The sequence below is a fragment of the Meriones unguiculatus genome, chromosome 4 (genome assembly GCF_030254825.1).
Source record: "Meriones unguiculatus strain TT.TT164.6M chromosome 4, Bangor_MerUng_6.1, whole genome shotgun sequence".
Classification (NCBI taxonomy): domain Eukaryota; kingdom Metazoa; phylum Chordata; class Mammalia; order Rodentia; family Muridae; genus Meriones; species Meriones unguiculatus.
The window spans coordinates 97,451,452-97,479,383 of NC_083352.1; the positions used below are offsets into that span (position 1 = coordinate 97,451,452).

Consider the following 27,932-nt stretch of genomic DNA (forward strand, 5'->3'; position numbering starts at 1 on the left):
TGCTGCGTATGGGTTCCCACAGGGGGCTGGGTCTTCCTGCATCGATTAGCAATCAGGACAATGGCCTGCAGACAGACTCACAGGCCAGCCTGGTCAAGACGATCCCTCATGAAGATTTTCTTCTTGGGGCTGCAGAGATGGCTCAGCACTTAAGAGTGCATCCCGCTGTCTGGCAGAGGACCTCAGTGTGATTCCCAGCACTCACACTGGCTCAGAGTCACCGATAACTGCAGCTCCTGGGCATCCAACACAGGAGGCACTGTACTCAAACGCACGTGTGCACACACGCAACACATAATTAAAACAAATGAAAGCCCAAACCTCTCTTCCCAGGAGCTTCCGGGTTAGCAGTTAACTAGTAACTGTAGTTGACTGCTTCTCTAGCCAGCTAGTAGCAAGCGAATCAGCTCCCCTGCCACACCCCCACCCATACCCACAATTCCTGAGCTTTTCCCATTAATCGCAAATGTCGAGTGACTCTTTGCTGTCCACGGACAGCTGTGTCAATTCTGGGGCCCAGGATTTGGGTATCTTTGAGTGATCATCTATCATTGCAGGCCACAGTGAGGGCAAAGGCAAGGTTTTTTTTTTGTTTTTTTTTTTTTTTTGGTGTGTGTGTGTGGGGGTCTGGGCCATTTCTCTGCCTCGTGATTGGCTCTGAGGGGCCCAGCATGGACCAATGAGCACAGATGTGGGTGTGGCCCACCAGCGGGGCTGTGCCAGGCCTAAGGAAAACTGCAGCAGGTCTGGTTTTGTCCCTGGACATTGGCACCGCAGAGGCGGGCTCAGGTCCCTGCCTTAGCATGTAGGAGCTGCTGACAGGAAGTGACCATCCCTGTGGAAGGGGATGGCTGTTGTGAGGACTCCAGGAGGTAGCCTGTGTGTAATGGGGCCTGGGCCCCTGAAGAGGCTCAGCAAGATCACACGAGGCCCCAGAGAGCCTCATTCTCTGGATCTCTTTGTGCTAGGCACAGTTAATTTTCACGCATGATACGCCCCTGTTTCAGCTCCATGCCGGCAGCCAGATTTGCTGGTACGTTTGTCAATGAGGTCACATGTGCCAACTGGGACAGGAACCAATTGACTTGTTCTCGGACAGCATGGCTGTCTCCTGGTCCCTGCCGCCCCACTTAGGAATGGAGACCAGTGGACCTTGCATGTGAGGCAGTCACTCTAACTCCAAGCCACCCCTCAGCCTCAGCCCTTGTCATTCCTTTTCCTTTCCTTTTATTTCAGGGAGGGGGGGAGGCGGTTGGTCTCATTAAGTTGCACAGGCTGAACCTTGAACTCACTCTCTAGTCCAGGCAGGCCTTGAACTTGAGAACCCCTGGCTTAGCCCCTGGAGCAACAGGGAATTACAGGCCGCCAATGCCACAAGGCCCAGTCTGCTGGGACTCTTGACACTAGCATCGTATATACCTTGCTATACTCTGATGGCTAATGCTGGTGTCAAGCCAGCCCGGATTCAGAAGAAGGGGAAATAGGGTTGGCCTCTTGATGAGAGGAATGGCTTATGCATGCTGTCAGGGGCTATTAGAGTGATTTTGAGACTTTTAGCCCACAGACTTAGATGATGCCACCTGCGATGGCCACTCTACCACCTGAGCGCGCCCACATTCCCATTCCTCAGATGGGAGGCTGTGGGTGAGCCGAGAGACAGCCTCCATTCTTGGGCATCTATTGAGCACCTGCATTGCTATAGGCTCACGGCAGGGGATTCTGGAAGAGCCAGTCCTGTCTGAAGAGGACCTCGTTGGCAGGAAGACATCTGAGGAGGCACATGTGGAGGCAGAGAGGGTCTCGCGTGGGCAGAAGGCAGGCTTTCCCCTGGGAAGCTTGGCACACACCCCTCTTGGGCGTGGAAGCACCATCCACCCATTTGGCAAGGCAAGTGTGTGCTTCTTTGACCAAGAACAAACTGTTATCTGCATTCACACTGATGTCTGCCAGGGACACTTGGTAGCCAAGGGCTGTAGGGGCGAAGAGGAGATGGCTTTCATGGGAATGACAGGAAATAAGTCCTCAGACTGGCAACTTGCCTTTGAGCTTGGTTCAAAGCATGAGCTGGCCTTGTGCTGCCCAAAGGAAAGTTGGCAAGGAGAGGGGACTTGAAGCGGAGAGGGGAGCACGGATGAGGAGTTGGAGGCAGATGACTCTGGGGTGTGTGATAGGGTGGGCCAGGAGAGTCTTCAGGCCTCTTCCAGGCCTTGAAGGTCCCACCCAGTTTCCTGGGTGGCCTGACTTTCTCCATTTTACTAACATGAACTGCCTTCTTCAAACTCAGCGAGCGCTGAAACTTGAAGTTGCGAAAATGGAAGATTCCAGACAACCACAACTAACTACATTTGAAGTCTGGAGTTTTGTGTCCCGGGTTGTTTGGCTATAAGCCCCCACTGCCAGAAGGTGCTGGAAGCATGTTAGAGAGGGGCTTCAGGATCTGAGCCCTGACCTGCCTCTCATGTTTGGTGACTCCGTCCTGGCAGAGGCAGGCTCTGCCACACATGCTGTGGCCGCACAGGCCTGGCTGCCATCACAGAGTCCTCTCAAAGGGAAGGAGAGCAAACCACAAGAAAAGCTGCTCTTGAGGGAATGCGGGCACTTTCAGTCTCTCTCACAACAGGCTTGGACTCCTGGGATCTGGGTCATGGAGAAAAAGGAGTCTTTCCAGTATTGTCTGAAGTGACAGCTGCTGGATCCTGCCCAATCCACTTCCTTCCCCCAAGGAAGGACTGGCCACCTCAGACTTTTCTGACAGTCTTTACAACACACGAGTGGAAAGCATGGGAGGGAAACGGGGGCCCATATTGGGTGTGTGCTTTTTCCTCCCTCCATCCTGTATCTCACAACATCTGATTAGCCAAGCTGCAAAGGGCATGCTCGTGCCTGCACGGGCAGCCATGGCTGGCCTCTCAGACAGAGCCTTTAGCAGTGTCCTGCCTTCCTCAGCAGGCATGACAGTGGGCGTAGGTGTCCCTGGGCTGGCATGGGAAGAAGTGAGCGTCACACCACCCTGAAGTCACACAAGATGGATGAGAGGGTTAGCATTCTTTTGGGGAGTCTAGTGGGGTAGCTTCCTAGTGAGACAGCCTCACTTTCCCCATCTGAGAAATGAGTGGCGACAATGATTTGGGAGGAGTTTGAGGGGAGGCAGGAATTAGGGGTACAGGCTGCTGCTCCTGAGTGCATAGCTTTGGCTGCTTTGTTGGTAGCCTACTTCAGAAATGGTTAGTCTCAGTGTTGGCTTAGCTTTGCTGTTTGTATCTTTGTTACTGGCTGCTCCTTAGCCACAGGCATGGGTTTGGTTAGACAGGAAGTGGTCAGCAAACTAAACCATCTTTCAAAGGAGACAATTTCAGAGGCCAGGGCAGTGGCTCTGTGCTCTTAGGTGATCGGAAGGGGCTGATAAGGCAGAAGTCCTCAAGGTGCTCTGGAGCCGCCAGTATGGCCATCTGACCCACAATGGGTAGCAGGCTGCTTTTCTCCCTGAAATGCTGTGTGAAAACACTGGACCCCTGAGGATCTTGGGCTCCTTAGGGCTAGGGTTCCGGGTTGCTTCCCCAGAGAAGGGCACAGAAGTATAGAGTGTTTGCATCTGTTTTGGTGAACCCCCTTCCCCATGACGACCTATCCTCTCTGGCTCTTGCTCGGCCTCCTTTCCTGCCCTTCCTCCTCCTTTCCTTCAAGAGCTGGACAACAGGCACATGTCTGTCCTCAGAGGAAGGGGTTTGGGTAGTTCTTCCCCTCTGGAGATGGCTGTGGTGAGACCCTGCTACCAGGTTGTGGGAGGGGAGTGTCTCTGCTGCCTAGCGACCAGCCCAGCAGCCCCACCTTGCACCCACCACATCCTGGTGCTCAGCAGACACTGAGGGGCTCCCCAAGCAAGGGAGCAAGCTTAATCCTGGGGGACACTCAGGGAACGGGCTCTGGGGAGTCACTGAAGCCCCCTCCCTCCCTCAGGGAAGAACAAACCTTAACCATAATTATTGTGAGGGCACATGGTGTTTGCTTTTGAGGGTGTATGTGCAGGCACGCATTGGAGGGCTTGAGAATTCTGCATTCCGCATCACGAATCCGCGTGCTTTAAACATAAATGTGGCTGTTCAGTTGGGCATGGTGGTACACTCATGTCATCCCAGCACTCAGGACGCTGAGGCAGGAGGATGGGGAGTTAGTGCATTTGAGGTCACCTAAGCTTCATGGTGAGACTCTACCTCCAAAAACCAACAAAAAAGAATGGAAAATAAGCAGAGGCCTCCATAAGCCTCTAGGCTAGTTAGCTCTGGGGCAAGGTGAAGGTCACCGGTGGTCTCCTGTCACGTGGCTGATGAGAAACTCGAAGGAGAGTTGCCCTGTGGTCTGAGGGAGTCCCCAGCAGGTGACAGGTCTTCCTCTTGCCATTTTTTTCCCTGAGGAAATAGGGGCAGAGGGGTTAAGTGACTTGCCCAAAACACACAGTGATTGGCCTGAGTCAGAATTTGAAGCCACTTTGCAGCCTTAACCACAAAGGTGTCACTTTGACGGGTTCCGTTTCATCTGTCACCTCACATATGTGACGGGGCAGCTGAGACCAGTTTCTCAGACAGTGACAAATCCTTCCTTTCGGAGCCCAGGGAACCCGGTAGAGGACAGAAATCTGTAGAAGAATATTCTTAGAAGTTCTACAGAGGACTGTGGCTCAGATACCCCAGAGGTAAAGACTGGGATGGGGGATCGGGTGGTCATGACGGGCTGATGTGTCTCAGTCAGGGTCCTGGTCAGGATGCACTCATTTTTATTTAATAGTGGATACTTTTTCCATTGTGAATTTTTTTTTCTTTAACATTTAAAGCTGTCTGGGATATCATTGTTTGATTAGAGAGTTTTGGGGCCCCTTTCTCCCCTAAACTTGCATTCCAGGCCAGCATCTCACTCTCCAAGTTCTGTGTGTGAGGGAGGAGAGTGTCTAGGGTATTTTCTGTTGCTGGTAATTCCATGCTGAGATCTGGTGAATGACAGGAGAGGAGGCTTCTGGGACTCCCTCTCAGCCTAGGCATAGGACAGTGCGATTAATAACCCTGATCAACCGTAACGAAGATGGGCCTGGAAGATGGTTCAGTGGGTACAGATGCTTCCTCTGCAAATACGAGGATCTAAGTTCAAGTACCCAACACCCACGTAGGAAGCTGGCCATGGCTGCATGTGCCTGTAACTCCAGCACTGGGGACCAGGGATGGGTGGGTCCTGAGAGTGCACTGGCTGGGCGGCCTGCCCACACCAGAGCCTCTATTGAGTGTGGGAACCTGAAAGTGAAAGGTGGTAGGAGGAGGAACTTGGTGTCCTGCTCGGGCCTGCTCATGTCATGCTCACGGGCAGGTGCACGTACCACAGAGTGCAGCGGGATTTGTCTTCCTCCCCTCACATCCTGATGCACACCCTGTGAAGTTTGTGCTGACTGTCGCTACTTCACTTGGGAACACTGGCACAGATTCTAAGCATCACGTTCTCCAGGGGCTACGTGGTAGAACGGGCCTTTAGCCTGGAGGCTGGCTCTGTGATCATCTGTGTCCTCCACGCTGTGAACTCTGCTTTGGGGCTCTACTCCTGGCTTCTCCATCTCCTCTCTGCGTGTGGTTGGGCAAGTTGTTTGACCCTCCTGAGCTTCAGTTTTTCTCTCCTGAGGGGACCATCAGGGCTGTTGGGAAGCTGAGGACAGGTGAGATGTGGGGAGGAGCCTGAGGACAAGTGAGGGGTGGGGAAGAGCCTCTGGGCCAGGTAGTGAGGGTCCAGGGTTTCAAGGGTTTTCATTCCTGGCTGCAGGACCAAGAGGCTTTGGAAACCTGAACCAGAAGAGAAGTCACAGCCAGGACTCTTGGCAGGAGGGCAAGGAAGCAGAGAGAGAGGGGGACAAAGGTTCCTCTGTCCACTCCAGGCCTGAAGGGAGGCCCTGATGAAGAACCATGAGTGTTCCAAAGAACAGGCCTCCTGCCCAGGGGCATGCTGGCTCTGTGCCCTGCCAGGGACTGCTCCTGGGCCAGGCTGGAAGATTCCTCTGGACTCTTCTTGGAGGGCTTGGGAGGTGGCTTCTTCCTTCCCCAACCCCACACCCAGGGTATCGCTATTTTATTTTGGAGCCAAATAAAAATGGAAAGAAACTTCAAGTTGGCGGTTGCCTCAGTACACCAGGTCAGCTCCTGACCACATTCTTTCTTGTGCACTCAGGCTCAGGGTTGACACTGGTGGCACAGATCTCTGCAGAGGCTGCCTCTCTAGGCTCCGGGCTACTCTCTGAATCCTCACAGTCCAGCTATACCCAAAGGGTTCCCTTGAGCCCCAGGATCCATCCGACCAGGGCACTGCAGCCCTCCTGTTCCCTGCTCCTGCCCGAGACGCAGGCTGAGGGCCAGAAGTGGGACTAGCTCTCACAACCAGAGGGAGAGTGGGTATTTCTGCGGCTGGTCCTGCAGGTATGGCTGGGCTGTGTGAGGACCACTTGGCGCTGGAGAATGCTCTTCACGGGTTAAAGCAGCGTGGCTCTGTGAAAAAGGGCAGAACATGCTTCCTCATTACAGAAGCTCTTCACCGGCAGAGCATTTACGTAGTAGGCACGTAGCCCAGAGTTCCATCTCGGTCACCACATTCCAACGGAACAAATAGACCTGGACAAAGGATAACACAAAGGGACGCTTGAAAGAGCAGACAAACTCTGGTTAAGATGGAGTGGAAGTCTAAGAATTCGATTGTAACTAGAGTGACATGTACGACAAGATTGCTTACAGCACTGGAACACTAAGAGACCAAGCACCCACCTCTGAGTAACTCCCAACAGTAAGGAACTGGAAGGAAGCCAGGAGCACATCTCCAGGGACTGGCTATTGAAAAGCTGGCGAGCCCAACAGTGAAATACTATGCAGCCATCTGAAGGATAGCTACGTTTTACCAATCTACTCTTGGGTAAGGAAGGTGCAGGTATGTTCTCTTTTCTACAAAGTGAAAAGGAAAGTAGGAAAATCCTTTGTAATTACTTAGAGGCTTCAGAAAGACAGCTAGTAGCCTGGTACAAGGATCTGGGTGCACCAGGAACAGGTAGACGGCAGTGAGGAAGAGTTAGGGCTTTTTGTTCCAACTCTTCACAGTTCTACATAGTTTAAACATCACTAATTAGATAGAGTTGTGTCGCCTAGTTGGCAATTTAATAGTTAAAAAGGATCAGACTTGAGTTGTAAGTGGAGAGCAGCTCAGGAAACATCAATAACAAACGTTCCGAGTGTGTGGAGCAAACTCCTGGGCGCGGGGTCACCATCATCTTGGACAAACCTGGCATGTTGAGTCTCCTCTCCTTGGTTCTAGCTCTTTGTGGTGTCATAGGGGAAGGAACCACTTCTCTGTCTAGTTCCCCAGCCTCCTGGCAGCGGGGATGGGCAGCTGGTGGCCTTCTGTGGGCCAAGCTGACATTTTAACACAGACATGCTGTCCGCCTCCCACAGCAATCCAGAGCCCCAGAGCCCCCATGAAGTGCCTTCAGGAGAACTGTCTGTCCTCCTGGCTCTCCTCAGTACTCATTTCCAACAGTGGTGAAGGCTTCTAGAGGAGTCAGTGACCTCCGAGCTCAGTCCAGAAAGGGGCCTGATATGTCTTAATCCTTCTGGCTTCTGCCAGGACTTTCCCCAGCACCGTCCCCCACCCTGTCACTGAACAGCTTGCATTGAGTAACATCTCTGCTGAACAAGGCTGCAGGTCAGGGCAGAGCTCTGGCCTGGTGTGCAAGAGGCCCTGGGGTCCATCCCCAGAATTGTGTAAGTCAGTGAATCAAAACCAAAACAAAACAAAATACAAACCTCAGCTTTGCTGGGAGATCACCCAAAGTCCTAGATGAGCTCCCGTGTGCGTCTCCTCTGCTCACATATGGCTGCCCAGTTGCTGGTGGCTTGAACCTCCCAGACCAAAGCCCAGGCTGCTCCTGCCTGGACTCCGATCTTAGCAGTCTTCTCTATTCTTGCAGCCTACCCCCTAGTCCCTCTTCTCTGCCTTTGTCTTTCTTGTCTTCTTCCCCCTGATGTTTTTCCCCATTACTTCCTCTCTTCCATCTTTCTGTCCCTACCACAGTGTCAGCAGTCCACCCCCTTGCCCCACGCCTCTCTTTGCTCCCTGATGCCTCCTCCTGGCAATGGTCTCAAGTCCCATCAGGCTCTTTGCTTGCAGGAGTCTGAAGCGTGAAGGACTAGTCCTTATTTCCTGGAGCCAAGGGCAGGCCAGCCTCGAGGACAGTGGCCAGTGAAGACACCAGGCCCAGATAGGGGTACACTTGAGGTTCCACCAGAGTGTGTCCTGAGTACCATGACACTTTAGGGAGGAGGGACCTGCAATTTCATGCTGCAATGGGCTTGTCCATGACTCAGCTGGCTGTGTGGAGGTTGTGACCTTCCTAGAGGAAGCTGACCTCGAGACAGGTGAGGGGCCAGATGTGGCTGCCTCTTGCTCACCTAATAGACTCCTTTCCAGTGCACAAATGAAATAAGCTTAGGTTCAGGGAGGCCAGGTCACTTGCCCAAGGGCCCACGGTTTGTGGGCCAGGTGGGATAAAGCTGTTTCTTCTGCTCTCCCTGGGGCCAAGGTCTGGTCATTACGGCTGGGACAGAGAGGCAAGCAGAAGCTCTGTGTGTGCAGTGTCATTGGCCATGAGGCGCCTCAGGTGTCTCCTGACCAGGTGGCCAGCATGTGGGTGCCTTGGTGAGTAGCCTTAGTTTCCTTCCTTCTCAGGTATGGATCACAGCGATGCCTGCTGCCTGCATTATTACTAGATCATAACGACCAGGAACAGAGCTTGGCTGGAAAGTGAGGCTAGAGAGATAAAGCCTGGGCACTGTGGGAGGGAAGGAGGATCACAGTGTGGAGGTATGGATAAGTTGGAGCCATCTGCGGTAAGCAGAAGCCTCGTTAAGTTTGTATGGTAAACCATGTTAAGAAACCAGGAGTGCAGGGACCACAGCATTGGCCCAGGCCTGTTCTCCACCAGTACAGGGAGTTAAAAAGTGTCTCTTGGGAATAGTCTAGAAATTTCTTTCAGTTTTAAGCCAGCTACATACATCCCTGCTAGACTGAACACTTACTCTTTCCCAGCACACCCAGGGGAAATGGTTTGAACTGGTGTTTTGAGCCTTGTCACCAACTCCATATGGCCAGTCTCCTCTGAGATACCCTGGGCTGGTGTGATTCCGTCCCCAGGAGCCTGCCCCATAGCCTGGGCAAGAGTCCTGTGGTCTTAATGACAGGAATTCACTTCTCTGTGGTGTTGAGCATTCAGAGCCAGGACCAAGTGACCGAAAAGTTGGCATCTCTTCCCAGCCAGGACCTGGGAGCAGTTCCGGCATTACCGTCTGGTCTGCTTCCTTCTCAGTCCAGGCTCATAGTCTGTTCTGTCCAGGTCCCTTCTCCTTTCACTCTTCTTTTTAATTTATGTTCCTTATACACAAACTTCTCCTTTGAGCCCCCACCCTCCTCTGGACCAAGGCAGTACCCGAGCAAACAGACAAGTAGATAAGCCCATCATGCCAGCTGTGCCCTGCATCTCGGCCTCAGCCTCACCTCACCTCAGGGTGGGCCAGCTGGCCGGGGATAAGAAGGATGCTGAGGAAGTGCTAGCTAAGGTCAAAGAAAGGAAGTGGTTGCTGCCAGGATGGGGAGGTGTCGGCTGCGTTCTGGGCGGTTCCTGTGGCTCCTGAACCAGGCCATTCAAGATCCGTTCGTAAACAGGGAAGAGCTCTCCATGACTCGGGAGTCTTGCTAGAAGTTCTGGTGGCTGTGGACTCCAACTGTCCACTGAGCCCTGAAGCACCTCTGTGAACTGGCCAAAGTGTGTATGTGTCCCTGACTGACCTGTTACAAAGCTGGGGTAACCTGCGGGGACATTCCTCTTTTGAGCACTGAATCCTGTGTCCTAAGATGCCCTTCAGTCCTTACAAGGGGCAGATGACGTAATGCTCTCTGTGAGACTCCTGGGGCCTAAGCAGATATGGGCCTGGGGTCCTATGGCACAGAATCTTGGCACCTGAAGGCCAGGCTACAGCTAGATACGTTTGTTTTTGCTTTCGGCGTGTGTGTTTGCTTGCTTTGTTTTTATTCCTCTTTTTTGAGACCTGATTCCCAGAAGGCAGGGATTTCAGGCTTGGACAACCATGTATGGTTTATGAGGTGCTAGGGATAGGACCTGGGGATTTGTGCATGTTTGGCAAGCCCTCTGCCGGCTGAACTAAACCCCCCAGCCCTGGTCAGCCCTGGGTCAGATCCGCTGCCATCAATGAGTCTGGTGACCCCCTTCTTCTCCAACATGAAGTGGTAGAACTTTCACCCCAAGGCTCTTTGTCAATGACTCTTAGGAGTCTTGAATTTCCTTTGGTCCCCAGCCAGCATTTTGTCCCCTGATGGTGTCAGGGCAGGGTGAGGGGGCCATTTCCCTGGCCAGACCCCTCCCAGGTCAAAGTGTGGGCTTTGCCTTGGAAGAGTTGACAGAGTGATGGGGTGGGTAGGGCTGTGTGTGAAAACTGCCCCTGGCCCTCCTCCCTGGAGCCTGGGAACAGGGTGGACCCTCACACGCCACCATCCTGGCAGCAGTGACAGCACATTTGTCACCGCCTGGGCCATGGCCAGGGAATTCTCATGTGCTGGACTGTGTTTGGGTGCCTGGGGCAGGTCAGGGTCCTGGGTCCTCTCCTGTTCCCCTGGGCTGTATAGGTTCCTGCAGCCCCCTACTTGCCTTGGAGCTGGTTTGGAGACAGGCCTGTGAAGAGATGGGTAAGCTGAGATGTTGGAGGCATGCTGCAGTGGCAGATAGGCCGAGGCCAGCCTGGGAACCGGGCAGCAGCCAACAGATAAGCAACAGGACATGGCTAGTGATTGAGGGGTCCCTGCAGGCATCACACAGGGAGGGGAACCTGTGAAGAGATAAGGATGAAAACCGGCACAGGTTGACTTCGCCAACCTGGATCAGACTCGGAGGCATCCAGTAACAGGTGGTTTGGTCCTGTCAGTTCTTGCAAGTTCTAGAGATAGGCCTTCTGTACTAGCTTAAGGGCCTAAGGGTCCAGCATGGTCTCGGTCATACAGATAGCGGAGAGGTCACTTGGGCTATTAGTCACCTCTGGTCCTGGTTGTGGGAGCTTGTTATGGGCCGGGTCCAACAGATAACACAGATTACCAAGCTGTCAATCACTTCCAATTCTCAGCTCCCTGGATGGAAGAACAGGTTTTTTTTTTTTGTTTTTTTTTTTCAAATCTTTCTCACTGAAAAGACAATCCTGCATGCTTAACATTCCTGGTCTCCCTGGAGACCCGTGGGCTCAAGGATCATCATGCTATTCTGTCAACGGTGGACAGTTGTCACTAACGATCTAAGAGTCAGGTTGCCTGAGTTCAAGTCCCACTGCTGGTCCTTCCTGGCTCTGTGTGGTCTTGGGCCAGAGCCATTGCTGCTTCCTGCCTCAGTTTCCCCTCCAGCTTCCTTTCTTCCAGTTCAGATCCCATGTCACCCACCCAGGTCTATCTTTTTGGAAAGACAGACACCCTCTGTTCGCAAGTATCCATGGCGACTTATTGCATGATACAGTCACAGGTCTACTGGGGTGTCCTGATATGAGTCTCTCCTGCCATCTCTCCTCATGATAACCACATGTCATGTGACCTGCACACAGCACCCTCTCCTGGGATATCTTTGTCATCCATCTGGCAAATGATTAACGCCTTCCCTCTAGAGAGCAGTTCAGGTATCACCTCCCCTAGAAGCTTCACCTTGCCCCAGGCCTCCGGCTCCTTGTGTTGTGCAGAGCCGGGACTCACTGGACTCACAAACAGTGGCCAGTGCGGCAGGACAGGAGTCACAATGAATCATCATCTCTCTTACCCACTATTGCTCCTCTTTCCAAAGTGGCAGATCGGCAGAACATGTGGCGTGGTAAACGGCAGCTGACTTGGTGCCCCTGTATTGAGGAGCAGATAGGGAGGAATGGGGTCTGTGGCCAGTTCTACCGCGACCATGACAGTGCCATTTGTCTCTGAGGGTAGGGCCATCTTGTTCCACAGTACCCGGCAGGGAGGGGTGGTAGCCGGGAGGTGCACACTTGTAGCTTTTCCAGGAAATCGGCAGATGTGCGAATGGGTGCTGGATCCATTCCTGCCTCTGGGCCTTTGCACTTTCTGTTCCCACTTCCCAGAATGCTCTGTTACCACATGGCTTCCCAGCCCTGGGCTCATGTCTCCTCTCAGATGTCAGCTCCTCAGGGCAGCTTCCCTGACCCCGTGTGCTTGCGTGCGTGCGTGCGTGTGTGCGTGCGTGCGTGCGTGCGTCAGACCCTGTGCACCTCAGTGCGGTCTCAGCACTGAGTCTTAACCCCTGCTGTTCTTAAATATGTGACATTTCTGTGAGGCTTGGGGGCAGGGCGGTCAGACTTGCTTCTGAAACACTGTCAGCACAGCCTCATCCTTGTGGACACCCGAGAGCCAGGCCCTTCCAGCCCTTTTAGTCTTCAGAGGCAGGGCACAGCGAGATGTGGGGCTTGCCTGGGTGACACAGCACAGCTGGGACTCAACCCCGGGCAGCTGCCTCTGAGGGGTTTCCTCTGTCACCAACACCCCTTCTTACTGGTAGCCATGTTCTATTCTGTTCTCTGCTGTATTATTTCAGCACCCAGGTCTGGCCTGGCCCACGACAGGTGCCTGGTTAGTGTTTCCTGGAAGGACAGAGGGAGCAGGGAACCTGAACCCTAATTCTGGTCGTTCTGTCAGGAGGCAGAACAGTTGGTCCTCAGAGCATAGGCCAAGGTCACTTGTTAGAAGTGGCTCCACCTTTTGGAGGCTTGAACCTATTGGGGTGAGGCTCACTCTGGCCCCCAGGAGAACCTCTGTCTCCTGACCCTCCCTGGCAGAGGTGCCGAGTGCAGCTTTGTCCTTCCTTTACCACCACCATCTGGGGTCCAACCAAGCCCACTTCCTGCTCCACGGAGGAGTCGGGGTTCTCTGGAACACAGCGGACGGTTCTCACTATTGTGCAGCCAACGGTGCTTTGACCAGCTGCTCAGGCAGCCAGAGAGGATGGGTGGGGAGCGGACCCTGGACCCCAAAGCACTGAGCTCCCAAGGAGCCGGTTGGAGACAGGGGGCAGCTGCCCCGTGGGTGATCGCCCTTGGCTATCAGTGCTGCATGGTGCTGGGCTATGGGAGTTCCTTCCTGCTAGTCACAGCTTGTGGAGGTGTGGAGCAGCCTGTTCACTGTCACACAGCCCACCCCAAAGGGCCAGCACTGGAATACCTCAGATGCCTGGGAGACTCAGGAGCAGAGCCAACGGGTGTGGGAGCACCCATCCCACCTGCTCACCCACTGCTGGGTGACTCAAGAAAGGTCAGCTTGTGTGAATCTTAGATTTTCAGCTGTAAGGTAGGGGTGAAAGGCTAGTGGTGTAGGTGTACTTAAACAAACAAACAAACAAACAACTGCTTTATTTATGTTGCTTATCTCTTTTTCTCCCTACTCCACCCCAATCCCTTCCAATACCCTAACACCAGGTAGGAGAAACCACCAGGTAGTGGGAGAGGGGGCGCAGTTCTCTTAGCTGCTTCCTGCTGGTCAGGGCTGTTGAGTTCTTTGGAGCCAGTCCAATCCTCTGTTCCGGAGATCTCCATCTTCTTGCCTCACATCAGCAACCTTGAGCAGCAAGGGGGAAGCAGGAGCACCCTTGTTCTTTATTTTAGCCCCACACTCCCTGGGCTCTGGCATTTATTCTCTCTCTGGAGTCCTCAGATTCAAACTATCTGCAGCTGGCAAAGAGCTCCTCTCAGAGCCCGCAGGAGGCAAATAGTCTGCTGCTGTGGACCATCTGAATCTATCCCACATTCCACACCCGGGACCAAAACAAAACACACAACACAGTGGTATTGCTGGGGATCCACAGAGGCTCCACTGAGCCACCACCTGGCTGTTTTCCGTAATCAAGCAATATGTCTGAAAGGGGAACCCGAGCCACAGGTTCAGGATGGGTATCCGGGTTACCCTCCCCTTGTCACCACAGAGGGCAGACTGGTGGCTGCTTCCCAGCACAATGGCCTGTCCTGCATCCTTTGTGCTCATAGGCACCCTCAGAGGGATAGAGCCACAAACCCCACTTACAGAGTCAGCTCAGAGAACAGAGGTGGCCAGTCCACATTGAGAGCTACAGAGAACCTTTGACCTTCCTGGTTTGGCTGGCTCCCAGTGACAGACTGTCCACTCCTGCAGCTGGGCATGAACACCTGTTCTCGCCAGCCAGAACCCAGGCTGGCCCTTGACAAATCAGTCTTGCACGTCACTGGCCTAAAGATGTTGTAGCTTTCGAGGGCTCCCCAAGGATCTCTTTCTCTGCACACCCTCATTTCTTGCAAAATGGTTTGATTATTTATTTCATGAGTGGTGGACTCACAGTTCAAAGAGGCAAGGTGACTCGCCTAGGACCACACATCAGGGAGCCGAAGCCTGCTGTCTTTTCTTAGGAGCCATAGCACTAAGCTGGAGATAGACTCTTGGCCCAAATATGGTGTCAAACTGGACAAGAGCCTATGAAATCATTGAGACTCCAAGGAGTCAGGCATATTTGTGGGTTTTTAAAAATATATTCATATTTTTTGAGCCAGGGTCTTGCTAGGCAGCCCACACTCAACCACACCCAGCTAAGATATTTCTAAGAACGTTTACTAAGTGAGACCAAAGATGGAAAGAGAAAGTCTCAGATGCAACCACAAAGTGATCAGGAGCACGGCCACTGTCCCACAGTCTGGGCTAGACGCTTACAGTGCCTCTCATCATTCAGCACATAGTAGGCATACAATAAATGGAGCCAGCAGAGCCACTGTTATTCATATTGAATCTTGGCATCCTGGGCTCCAGTGTCTCTCCAGAGGGTGGTCCAGGGGTCTTACACAGACCTGAGTAGGACTAAAGGGCCAGATAAGGTGCCCTCATTCATAGGGTAGATGGGAGAGGAAAGCATGCAGTCAAACCTTGGGCCCTGGGAAGACCCAGCCTGGAGGCTCAGTCTCTTGTTTCCTGCGGGTGGCTTGTGGAAGCAGCCTGCAGGAGCTGCCAGCTGCCAGCGATAGTAGGAGCCCATCCTGGGCATGGCTTGTCTTTCTTGCTGAAGGCCTGGATTTAAGGAATCTGGGGGGACAGAACTGCCTCTCCGGGGACCCCCAGGCCCCCTCAGTGTCTAACCTCTAAACCCATGCTCTGAACAGCATGTCCGGTGTAGGCTGTAGGCTGGATCCTAATGTGGGAGAGGCGGATGCCATCCTGGGCAGCCTCCATGAGTGCCCCATGCTTTCCAGTAACAGTGTGTACCCGAATTGGGGAGGCCTTTATTTAGATGGGGTCTCACTAAGTGTGCTCGTAAAGCTCCCTATATTGCCCAGGTTGGCCCTGAACATGTGGCAGTCCTCCTGCCTCTGCCTCCAGAGCTGGGATTACAGCTGTGCCTAGCAGGGAAACCTCTGGAAGATTACTTCTGGGACACCCTGGGGGTAAGCACAGGAGGACAGTTGGTCAAAGACCTAACACTCTAAGAAAGCCTTTTGGGCTCCTACAGTAGCCATGGGCTCCTTCTGCAGAGCCCTTCTCCTCCTATGCTCCTCGCAGAGTCTTTCTCCTCCTATGCTCCTCACAGAGTCCTGGGCTCAGGCATGGTACCCCTCAAGCAGAGAGCACACGGGGCCAGTCTCCCAGTGACTCAGAGAGAGCTGAGTGCGGGGGTGTGCGACCAGGAAGGAAAGTCTATCCCTGACTGAGAGCTAATTCTGTCCGGGGCTGAGAGCCAGGTCTGTGGCTGAAACATCTGTGTGCTTTCCAAACACTAGGGACGCCATGGACTGTAGCCCCTAAGTGATTCTAGAACCACCCACAAGAGCTGGGGATCCCTTCTCTGCTCTGAGTGAATGACCCCAAAGCCATCCCAGTCTGGAGTTGTTCTCTGGGAGTCTGGGAAGGAAAAGCTGTGTGAGCCTGTGCTGGTCACATGACCTTTCTGTGCATGCAAATCTGTGATACAGGGACAAATTATCCCACTGAAGCATAAAATGTGTGAGTTTCCGGGCCGTAGGCCCTGGGGTACAACCGTGCCCATTATAGCCCAACTCTCCCTGCTCTGTGGCTTGAGAAGGCCACTCATCCAGGGAGGGCGCCTCCGTAGTGAGGCGGGGACCGTTAAGTGGGCTGGTAATATAAGAGGCGTGTTCTCACCAGCCTGTGGCTAGGACTATCCCAGGCTCTACACCAGGAGCCCAGGACACCCTCCAAGGGACTTGCAGCTGTTTGGAAGCTGAGAGAACTAGAGAAGTGGCTGAGCTGGACAGTGGGAGATGGGAAGGAGGGCCAGACCAAACAAACAAGCAAGCCATTTGGAGATGGGGAAGGGTTTTCAGTTTCCTCCTGGGCTCCCACGCCCACGTCCACTGCTCTGATAAGGCTCTTGCCTTTGTCCTGGGGCTGCTGGGCATGTCAGCATCTACTCAGAAGAAGGGAGGTAGAGAGAGAAGAAAAAAAAACAAAGAGAGGGAGAAAAACAGCTGCCCAGAGGCCCAGGTGTAAGCAAAGGTGAGCGATGTAGGTGAAGGGCCACAGTTGGGGCTAGGGTCAGGGAAGGGCCAGGGGGGCTGGGACAGGGAGGGGATTGCAGAGAAAGAGACAAAAAGAGGCGGAGAGAGAGCGAGGCACAGAAACCAGCAGGAGGGACAAGCAGAGAGTAGGACTCCCTGTGGCTCGGAGGTACAAGAAGGGACAAAAGCAGAGTTGAAGACAGACAGACAACTGCTGCCCAGATGTCTCTTGGCCCTACCATCCTCAGCCTATGGGGGTGGGGGCACAGGCTAGCAAGGGGCATCAGAGGTGGAGCCCTGGCATCATAGGCAGTACTGGCTTGTACTGTCACTTACCAGGTAAGACGTGGGTGGCCTTGGGCAAGCTTCTGGCCTGGGTCCAGCCCCAGGTGCCTCTAGTGAGGTGGGACCATGGAATGGGTTGAGGACGTACGAGGTGCGTCCTCGTCTGTCTGTGGCCAGGACTATCCCAGGCTTTAGCTGACCTCCTGCATGCATCCTTGAAAGATGAGGGACGGATGAGCCCCCTCCAAAGGGCATGTCTGTAATGGGTGATCAGAGGCATCCCTCAGACAGCCACTCATTAGAGGCAGAGCGGCTGGAGGACTCCACAGGAGAGTGGACGCCGTGGACCCGGTAGCATCCATCCTGTGGGGCTTCTAGGAGGAGCCTCTAAGGCAAAGGACAAAGGGTCCTGGTGTGTCCTGGGGAGGAGCAATGGCTATTTTGTAGGCTCCTGCCCACCGCTTCGGAATTTCCTCCTAAGGCCAACTGGCGAGTTTGCAGCACCTTTCTTGTCTAGCTTGCTGTGTGAGCTTGGACACATGGCTTAGGTTCTCTGTGCCTTAGTCACCTCTTTGTAGTCGTGTGTGGGATGGTGGCCAGAATGTATCAAGAATGTGCACATGTTACTTTAATGGGGAAGAAGGTGATGACATCGCCCTAGGGCTTTGTTCTCTGTGGCTGGTAAAACCAGATGTGGGATGTGGGCAGGAGCAGCCATCTGCCTGGGGCCCTCTTGGTCTTGCAAGTATTGGCTTGCTGAGGATGTTCTGATGTGGGAACACTGGTCAGCGACCTCCCACTGAACTGCCACTGTTCCTTCCCTTGGGTCGCCCCGCCTGGCAGAGAGGGCTCTTAGGTGGCCCCGAGGGGGCCTGGCATGGCTTTCTGTGTGCTAGCATGGCTTGGTTGAGGAGTCAGTAAGCCCGGCGTTATGTCACCCAGTCGTGATTCCCAGGTAAGGGTTTGGGGTGTTTGTCCTTATGAGGTTTTTTTGGTCCTCAAGGAAGAGATGAGGAAGGTGATATCCTGCCTTCATATCTATTGCTTACAGCCTCTGTTCTGGTCGTAGTGGCCTTCTTCAGGGTTCTGGGCCTGGCTCCCCTGGAGTGTTCCTCCCTGAGTGCTCCTCCCATGCAGCTGGACCAGTGTGGGTCTGTGGGTCACAGGGTTCCTGCTGTGTGCTGCTTCTTTGCATGAGTTTTCCATGTACTTGCCCTGCTCTGTGGGGTTCTGTGCATCACAGCTCCTTACAGTGGCTTGGCATCCCAGGGTGGGGACCTGGCCCCCCTTTTCCTCCCGCCTTTTCCATGATGGGCACTCAGCAACTCCAGTTTAAACAGAAAGGGGGAGGTTATGGAAGAATTTTAATTCAGAACATGGCTGCTCTGGCAAGAATCCATCCAAAGATCTTCTAGGTCTGTGTGATCCCTGTAAAAGACAAACACGCCTTTAATCTAGGAGACAGAAGCAAGTGGATCTGAGTTTGATGCCAGCCTGGCATAGATGAAGTTTCAGATAAAGAAAAGCTTAGATCGAGGTGTGGTGGTACACACCTTTAATCCCAAACAATGAAGGTAAAGTTAGTCTGCAGAAGGAAGCACCCATGTTTGAAAGCAGTGTTTAATTGAGTGGTAGAAATAGTGATGAATCAGAGAAGATTTGACAGGATAGGATATGCCCAACTCACACAAGAAGAGAGAGGCTACTTAAGGGGCAATGCAGAGAGAGCAGAGTCAGAGAATGAGGAGCCAAAAGATTAGAGCAGGTTGCTTGCGTTAGTCTGAGCCAAGCAGGGCAATTCAGGGGCCAAGAGAAAAGCCAGACTGAATAAGTCAGCTGGAAGAGGAGTTTGAGTCAAAACAGCTGAGTTGAACCAGCCAGCCCAGAGTTCAGTAAGAACAAGAAAGGGTGAGCTTATTCAGCAGAAAGTCTCAGAGGCTGAAAACATTCTAGGCCTAAGTTAGACTGTACAGAGGCTAGACACTTCCAGGACTAGGCCTAGGTTAGCAGACGGAGGCAGTAAGCCTCCAGACAACAACTGAGGCAGGTGAATAAAAGTTGCTTTACAACCCAGCCTTTGGCAAAGGCACCTGTGTCCCACCCATGTCCTCAGAGCCTTGACTATTTTCAAACACCTGTCTCCTCATGGACTCTCACTCCCAGCACCTAGGATGTGGGGCTTTACTGGAGGACCAACAGGTAGGGAGCACCTGGGGTGCTGGCAGCAGGAAGGGCAGTGGGTGGACACATGCAGCCCTTCTAGAGCACGGAACACGGCCTGCACAAAGGTGTGAGTGAGCCCAGGTCATCCTCTGGGTGTCACCATACCTGGCCTCCTCTGGATCCCAGCCCTTCCGTGCCACTCCACAACCCAGTTTTCCCCGACTGCTTGGCAGACATCCCCGTGTGTGGGAATCCTCACTGAAGCGTTTGCTTGTGGAGGAAGACACACCTCCGGCAGTGCACGTGGACTGTGTGTGCCGGGCTGTGGAGGGCTGCCTGGGAGCTCACTGGTCCCTTCAGCTCCTGGACCCTGGAGGCATCTCCAGCTCCGCAGGGCTCACCGCAGCATGTGTAAGGTTTAGGGGTGTCAGCCATTCCCATTCCTTGGCTGTTTTCCTGTCAGGTTTGCTGTCTTCCTATGGACTGTCGCAGGCTTCCTTGGCTTTTCTAGCTGCCTGCTTCTCTTTGGCTCTTCTGATCATGAATGTGTGTGTGTGTGTGTGTGTGTGTGTGTGTATGTATGTGTGTACCCTGCTGTAGTCATTCCTTATCACTGGGAATTTCCCATCCCTGGAACCTTCAGCTCATGGTTTGAGGGGATAAAGCCCTTCTTGGCAGGGGAGGCATGGCATCCGGGGCTTCACTGGAAACGGTGGAGGCTTGAGGCAGAACCTGGGCCCATGGAGCATCCTGGCTCTGGACATGTGACCTGGGAAAGGATCCAAATTAAAAACTGGAAGTCCGGCTGCTACTGCAGGGTGATGCTTCTGCAGTCTTGTACACAGAGTTGTAAAAGTACTGTGTCCAACACGGGAGGGTGGCCATGTGAACATCTCGGAAGCCTCAGGCCCTCACCTTTGAAGTGGGTGGTGGGTATCATGTTCCCTGCAGAGCTCTCTGGGGGCTGGTGGGGCAGGGCTGACTGGACACACACACACATACACACACACACACACGTAGAAAGCATGCAACAGATTCTGATGTCGTAAGGGGGAGGGGCACATTTCCTGAGAACCTACTGTGTGCTCAGCCAGAGCAGGGCTGGTTGGGGAAGGGGTCTACATTAGGCAGTGGACCTGTGTGGCTTGGGGTGAGCAATAATGGGAGATGGTCACAACAGGAGGGGCCCAGGGATTGGAGACAGTGACATGAAAGAGGCCAGGGAGGAGGAAGCCCGGGGATTCTCCTGTGGTAAGAGCTAACTCTGGCAACAATAGCAAAGGAATTTCACTGGACAGAGGAAGTCCCACAGAACCCTCCTGAGCCCCTATCCGAAACTGGGAATGCTGGGAGCCTTCAGGCTGCTGTGAGGGCTGCAGAATGCTGCCTGCAGTGTCATTCTGAGCTTTCCTTACGCTGGGTGGGCCCTGGACCAGCAGCCACCATTATTTAGTGGTCATTTCATTTACAAGGGCTTATTTAATTTAACAGCCCATAGTCCGTCATTGACAGAAGTTGGGGCAGGGACTCAAGTAGGACCTTGAAGGAAGAAACCACAGAGAACACTGCTTGAGAGCTCACCCACAGGCTCATGCTTAGCTCACTGGCTTTCTTACACGGCCCAGGACCATGGGCCAAGAGAATGGTGCTTCCCACAGTGGGCTGGACTCTCCTGCAACGATTAATCAACCATTAAACAGCCCCCCCCCCCACAGACACGTCCCCAGCCAATCTGATCTCGACAGCCTCTCAACTGGGACTTTCTTCTCAGGTGACTAGGTTATATCAAGTTCACAGTTAAAGCTTAAGTGGGATACCAGCCTTCACACCAGCCTTCACTTTAGACCCCGGAGAGTTCTGTGGCTGGGGGACTGTGAGGCCAGCATGATGCTGAGGTTTGGCATCAGTGGGTTATTGCAACATTTCCATCATCTAGATGAACTTAGAGAGTCTCAGTGGTACCTGCTCACTTACCCGATCGCTCACTCGGCCATCCGTTTCACTTCTGGGTCAGAGCTGTGTGCAGTGCACCGTGGGGGAAAAGGGGAGAGAGCTGCATGGGTGCCCTTTGAGCGTGAGCCTCTAACTGTTTTAAACAGACACAGAAAAAAGGGGAAAGAAGGGATACCACCATGTGTAAAGTCCCCAAATGCACAGCTGTGACGTTGAATCCGCCTCTCCGAGGTCACCGCTCCTATCCATCCGTGCTTTGCTTGATGGAGTTAGGATGGCAGAATAGACCGGAAGGAACAACAGTTGGTGGCCCTGTTTGCTCTGACTGACCTGAGGGGCATCGTCCTCAGGAGAGTGCCCATCCGCACATTTCTGTGAGGCAGCAATGGCCTTCTACTTCTACAGGACAGCGGGCCTGCCCATGTGAGGAGGCTACCCTTGAGGCTGGCGTGGGGTCCTGGTGTCTATCTCCCAAGGCTGAAAACAGTAGGGAATTGTTTCCTCACAGCTCTGGGGGCAGAAGCCAGGGTCCAAGGGGTCAGATGCTGTTCCTTCATCTCTGGTGGCTCCAGGCGGTCATCTTGGTTGCCTTTTCATGTGGCCTCATTTTCTATTGTTAATTTCTCCATCATTTCCTCTCTCTTCATCTCTGTCTCTCTCTGTTTGCCTTTGTCTCTGTCCCTGTCTATCCCTCTTCTCTATCTCTCTCTCCTTCTCTCCCTACTCTCTCCCCCCCCCCCCCCCCCCCGGCAAGATCTCACTATGTAGCACCGTCTGGCCTGGAATTCACAGGAGGCTCCTGCCTCCTCCCAGACTGTGAGGATCACAGGCCTATGCCACCGTACCTTCTATTTTTCTGTCACCTCATTTAGGAGTTATTAGAATCAGGGGCAGCCTTACTTTAATCACATTGTACAATGGCCCTTCCTCAAAGTAACTCCAGATTCGCAGACTCCAGTGGACTCACTTCTCTGAGAGAGTAGGCATCGTCCCAAGAACTGCTGGGGAAGAGACACCAAGGGAGGACTCCCTGTAAAGGTACTTGAACCTGGTTTTCAAAGATGACTTGGACCGTGGAGAGGAAAATGTCATTTTGCATCATGGTGGCTGCCTCTTGCACTGGCTCTGGTCCAAAAAGATGTGATCCACATCCAACTTCTCACCAGCTTCTCTGTCACAATTGGAAGAGTCTGGCCTCTTTGGGCCTTCACTTGGCTTTTCTGTTTCCTCCGTTAAGCTTATCGGGACTCAGATGAGCAAGAGGGACCCTGGTTAGGTGCATGCAGGGCATCTGGGAGCCTCAGAGAGGTTGAAAGACTGCTGCTCTACCTCCACTGCAGTGTCTTTGACCTTAGCAGGCCCAGGTCCTGGGGTGATGTCACCTTTCTGTCTCCCTGAGTGTACCACTGAGGCCCAGGAAGGGGAATTGACCTCAGAGGCCTCCTACATGGAGACCCTCTGTTGCCACCTCCTCATGTCTGCATCTTTTTCTAGAGATCCACGGGACTGTCCCAGGGAAAGGACAGAACCAGCCTAAAGGTTTGTGGAGCAGGCCACTCTAGGCTCCTGTATCAGATGGGTAGGAGCTCAGAGCCTCTGGCAGCCTTGGGCAGGGAGGATAATTCCCCTGTTCCTGGACTCTGGGGGGAACTGAGGACAGGAGAGGCAGGCTGACATGCTGGCTTCAGCTGTGACCCTGTGTGTTCCTGACCTCAGCCAGATGGTTCTGGAGACTGGGGAGGGTGAGCTCCTCGGCCAGGAGGGGCAGGGCTGAGAAAAGTGGGACAAGAGGAAGTGTGTTAGTCACTGTTCTTTTGCTGTGAAGAGACACCATGACCAGGGCAAGTCTTATAAAAGAAAACATTTAATTGGATGCTTGCTTACAGTTTCAGGGGCTTAGTCTGTTATTATCACGGCGGGAACATGGTGGCACTGGAACAGTAGCTGAGAACTTCATCCTGATCCATAGGCAGAGATGCTCAGGGCTTGGCATGGGCTTTTAGCCCACCCCCAGTGACACACTCCCTCCAACAAGGCCACACCTCCTAATCCTTTTAATCCTTTCAAGCAGTGCCACTCCCTGGTGACTAACCATTCACATAAGCCTATGGGGAGCATTTTTATTGACAGCCCCACAGGGAGGGTGTCTTGTTAGAGGGTAGGGCACCCTGGGGCATCAGGAAGGCTGTGGGCAGACTCAGTGTGCTCTGTGTTCTATACGCAAGGTTGGAGGCTGGAGTGATCTGGGCACGAAGCAGCCTCTGGCTGAGCATGATGTGAGCTGCATCCCCTCACCGTCATGGCGGGGTGACAGCAGCGGTGCCCCTGGTGGTTGGTGGAGGCACGGCAGCTAATGAAGTTTAGGTGCCTAGCGCCACGTCTCGCCGCTGTTTTCTCAGCTGTTATTTATCTCAGGGAACTGAAAGCAGTTGAGGGTAGGGTTAGGCGCACCAGGACTGAGGACCACCTGAGGCAAGTGAGGAAAGCTGCAGAACCCGAGTTAAGGAAGTTACTGCAGATCTGCACACACGACCTGGAGCTTCCTTGTGGCCATATGAAAAAGGGAAAAAGGGAGATGCGGTCCTCACAGATCACAGAGGAAATGGCAGTCCTTCGAGGGAAGCCATGCTGTTTTTTACTACAGTTTCCTCAAGGGTGTTTCTCAGTGGGCGCGTTGTGGTGTTACTGGGTAAACGGCCACGCACAGATGATTTTCATAGATTGATGCTTGCAGCCACCTTAAGGGAACAATGAAGGGACCCTTGGGAGCGGGCATATTTATGGGATCAGGACAGGTGGAGGGCCGATCTCTCAGGACTTGAGGTTAAACCCTCCCTCCCTCCTCTCTCAGCCTTCACATCCTCGTTCCTGCTTGGACTTTACTCAGACTCAGAGGTCCCTTGTAGAAATGGGACTAGGGGTTTTTCTCATTCACAAAGTGGAGTTTTCTCGGTGCGGCCATCTGAACATGGCAGAGGTGTGCCTGGCATGCAGCCAGCGCTCTGTCCTGAGGTAGCGGCCTCTGTGGACGGGGGGTGGGGGGGTGCATACAGGAGTTCTACTTCTTTATTCCATGAGCTTCCTGGAGGTGGGAGTGTAAGGAATATGAGTGACAGCAATGGCTCCTTGAAGTTGGCAGAGGCCAGCTATCTGCTGTCATCACACGCAGTGTTCCGGGCAGCAGGAGGGAGGTGCTTGCTGTGGCTGTGACAGAACTGAAGAGTCGGGAGTGGCCAGCCCTGTGCGCCATGTCCTGACCCTCAACCAGAGCAGGAAGGCAGATAGACTGGAACATGGCATTCCTAGGGTCTCCCTGTCGGCCTTTTCCCTTCCACCTTGACAAAGACCAACAGAGAGGTTATGAAGGCCAACAGCACAGCGTGCCAGGCCGGCCCTGAGTGCAGCCAGCCCCTTATTGATGGATTTGACCTGCCACAGATGAAAGCCATATGTGATGGCACACACCCTTAGCCCCAGCACTCAGAGGCAGGAGGATCACCAGTTTGAGAACAGCCTGGCCTACACAACAAGATTCTCTCTCTCTCACAAACATGCAAAATAATACAAACAAACAGTCAAACAAAAACCAAGAAGGAAAGAAGAGCAAAATAGAAAAAGAAAAAGAATGGAAGAAAGAAAGAAAGAAAAGAAACTATTTAGGTTGAAATTGCAGCCTTTTCCTGTCACAAACTGCTGCTGCACAAAGACTGTGCACAGCGTGTCCATGACATTAGACATTAAACTGAATCCACAGGAAACCTAAAGTGTCTGGCAGGAGGCATGTGGTTTTATATGCAAATATTATGCTATTTTGGAAATGGACATGAGGATTTGGGAATTCAAGAGGCACGAGGGAGCCAGCCTCTACTTCACGCTGGACCCTTTACCCTTTACCCTTCAAATCCATTTTACAGGCAAGGTGACCGAGGTGCTGACATCACTGACTCCCTCCAAGTTTCCAGGAAATCCGTGCAGCTTGGACTGTGGGGGGACAGAGAGAAGCTTCCCTGGAGGGCTGGGGGGCAGGGAGGTGAAGTCTACACCAGCAGAAGGCCTGCTGGACCTGACTCAGCCTCTGACCCCAGCTACTCCCAGCCCAGCCTATGAACCAGACATGACATCATCATCTCCCCATGGCCAGCAGCATCCCCCGTGCCATGATGGCGGCTGCTGGGTGGGACTCCCCTCCCTCCCTCCTCTCTCAGCCTTCACATCCTCGTTCCTGCTTGGACTTTACTCAGACTCAGAGGCCCCTTGTCCCAGAAAGCTGCACTGCAGCCCCTCTGACTCTTTGGGCTATCTGGGGCACACCCTGGCTCAGCACTGTCTTTCTGTCTCTTCCTGTGAGTCCACTGTGGGAAGAGATTCTAAGGGACTCGTTTCCCATCCCCGTGCTTGTGAGGCCCAGCGTGGGAGTGTGGACATGCAGATGGCAGCCGTAGGTTGGGAAAGCATGTAGGGAAGGTGGGTCCTGGGCTCTGTGGGCTTCAGCTGCATCCCTGCCCTCTGTGCCCACGCTAACTGTCCCATTTCTTGGATACCCTTGGATACCCTTCCAGTCTTCAGAGTGTGGTGGCAGCCAAGCTCACCCCTGGGTCCTTTGAGCTCAGAGCCCCGGTGGAATTTTTCAGGTGGCTTTCACTTAGCATAAGTACTTTTCTGTAAGGAGAGGCCAGCTCAAGCCCCAGGGGGTCAGCCTTGAACAAAAGTCCAAGTGCTGCTGGGTAACAAGGGAGGCTTTGATTGGCAGACTCACGGTGTGTGTGTGTGTGTGTGTGTGTGTGTGTGTGTGTGTGTGTGTGTGTTTGGGGAGGGAGGTGCTCAGGGCCTTCACTTCAACTCTGACGTACTGATGGGTGGTGATGTTTCACTCCTAAGTACTAATGGCTTTCTGTGTACCCGTGCCAGGCTAAGTGCTCCAAATCCTGATGTCCATTGCTCTCTAATGCACTAACACTTTCTGGGATCCGAGTGCCCTTGTTTAACTGGTGGGGAGCCTGAAGTCCTGAGAGAAGTCATGTGCCAGAAGTGCACAGCTTGGAGGTGACAGATTTGAATTCTGAACCCAACCACTGCCTCAGGCACCTCTAAGTTCACAAACTGTAAGGATTCTCAAGGTTGCTATGGGACTCATGTGGGACCAGCTTGGCAGCCTGTCCTGCAAATGCTCAGAGGCTGTGTGGGTAGTTGTCCCTCTACAAGGTCACCAGGACAGAAAGGTCTGTTCCTAACTCATGGTGACCACTGGGCCCCAGAGAAGGTCTTCATACTTTTTTTGGAGGAAGTCTTAATATGTAGCCTAGGCTGGCCTCAAACTCATCATTCTCCAGCTTTCCAGAGTACCGGGATTGTAAACCAAGCCATTTCATTTTTCACATTTCTAATTTTTATATTTATTTATTTATGTGTTTGTTTGTTTGTTTGTTTGTTTGGCATATGTGCCTGGGCATGACTGTGTCCATGTTCACGTATGGAGGTTAGAGGGCAATTCTGAGGACTCACCTCTCTTCCTCCATGTGGGTCCCCAGGGCTGAACTCAGGTTGTCAGACTCAGCCGCGAGTGTCTTTACCTGCTGAGCCATCTTGCTGACCTAGTTTCCAGGCTATGTAGAGCAAGAACAGCAATGGCTGCTGGGAAGAGGCCCTGGGAACACTAGGTGGCGTGGAGGGAGGGGCGTGTCCTCAAGGCTTGGCAGGTGCTGGAGTGGTTGGTCCATCTCCTCTGCCCCCACTGACTGATGTTGGTGTTTTCTTGGCCCTTCCATGCTGTCGAGTGTCCAAGGGGGCTGCCCACAGTCTGGGTAGTGTCTGCATTGCCGCCCCCTGTCTTTAGCCCCTATGCTGGTGCTGATGAGGTTTGTCAATTGATCTGAGTAGATCCAGTTTGTTCTAGGTTCAAGGGCTCTGCCCTTCTCAGCAGGGAAACCTTGGCTGAGTGACTCTCGCCACGTTGCTGTTTCTTTCTTGTTGGGCTCTGGGTCTACCTGCTGTCTCTTCTTCCCTCCCTGCAGGTATTTCCAGCTGTGCAGTGACCGGCTAGCTGAGAACCCACACTGGAGTTCCGCTCTGCAACAATGACCAACGGTAGGGACCCGTGTCTCCGGAGGGGAGTAGGAGAATCAGGGAGGGATGCCAGGATATCTGTGGACATGTGGGTGGAGTCAGGGTCTGAGCAACAGGCTCCTTCTCCACTGCATGTGGAGCTGGTGTGATAGTCTGCACCCTGCCAGACTCTGAATGACTAATTGCCTCACACACACACCACAGGCAAAGGAAGGGTCCTTAAGAGGCAGGTGAGACCCTGTCTCTTCCTGAGGTGGGGGTGAGAGGCTTCGTCATTTTCCTCATTTAGCTTTGTGTTAGTTACTTTTCTATTGCTGGGATAAAACACCACAATCAAGGCACCTTATAAAAGAAAGCATTTCATGAGGCCCACAGTTCAGAAGGTTAGAGTCTATAATGGTAGAGAGCAAAGGCACGACAGCAGCTAAGTAGTCACATCTCACAAGCAGGAGGCAGAGACAGCACCTGACTTCCGTGACACACCTCCTCCCACAGGCCACGCCTCCTAATCCTTCTCCAACAGTTTCCTTCAAATGGGGACCAAGTATTCAAACATATAAGCCTATGGAGGGGCCATTCTCACCCAAACCACCACAATTTTCCTCACCCGTTCCTCCTCTACAGCCTCAAGTTGTTTGGGGCCGAGTCTCCATCTGACCTCATATTCCAACCTGAACCTGTAGGGTCCAGCTGTTACTGTCTGTACATGCTAACCCTTGTAGCAAGTGCCTGGCTTGCGAGATGGCTCCAGATGTTTGTAAAAGAAACAGAGTAGGCCCAGCATTGGTGGTGTGCACCTTTTATTCCAGAACCCATGACGCAGACGAAGGTGGATCTCTGAATCTGAGGTCATTCTGGTCTACGTAGTGAGTTCCAAGTCAACCA

The 27,932-nt window shown here is 53.2% G+C and overlaps 1 protein-coding gene across 3 annotated transcripts in view; it reads left to right on the plus strand.

The window, feature by feature from the left end:
- Positions 1 to 27,932, plus strand: part of Cmklr1 (chemerin chemokine-like receptor 1) — a 37,177-nt gene that overhangs the window by 6,292 nt on the left and 2,953 nt on the right. For 2 of the 3 annotated variants that reach the window (XM_021646039.2, XM_060382594.1), the window contains exon 2: positions 26,996 to 27,068. In XM_021646039.2, coding sequence (XP_021501714.1) covers positions 27,059 to 27,068 — 10 coding nt within the window. In that variant the 5' untranslated portion in view covers positions 26,996 to 27,058. Of the gene's footprint in view, positions 1 to 16,232; positions 16,923 to 26,995; positions 27,069 to 27,932 lie in introns of those variants that run through there. The other variant, XM_021646040.2, reaches the window with a different exon arrangement.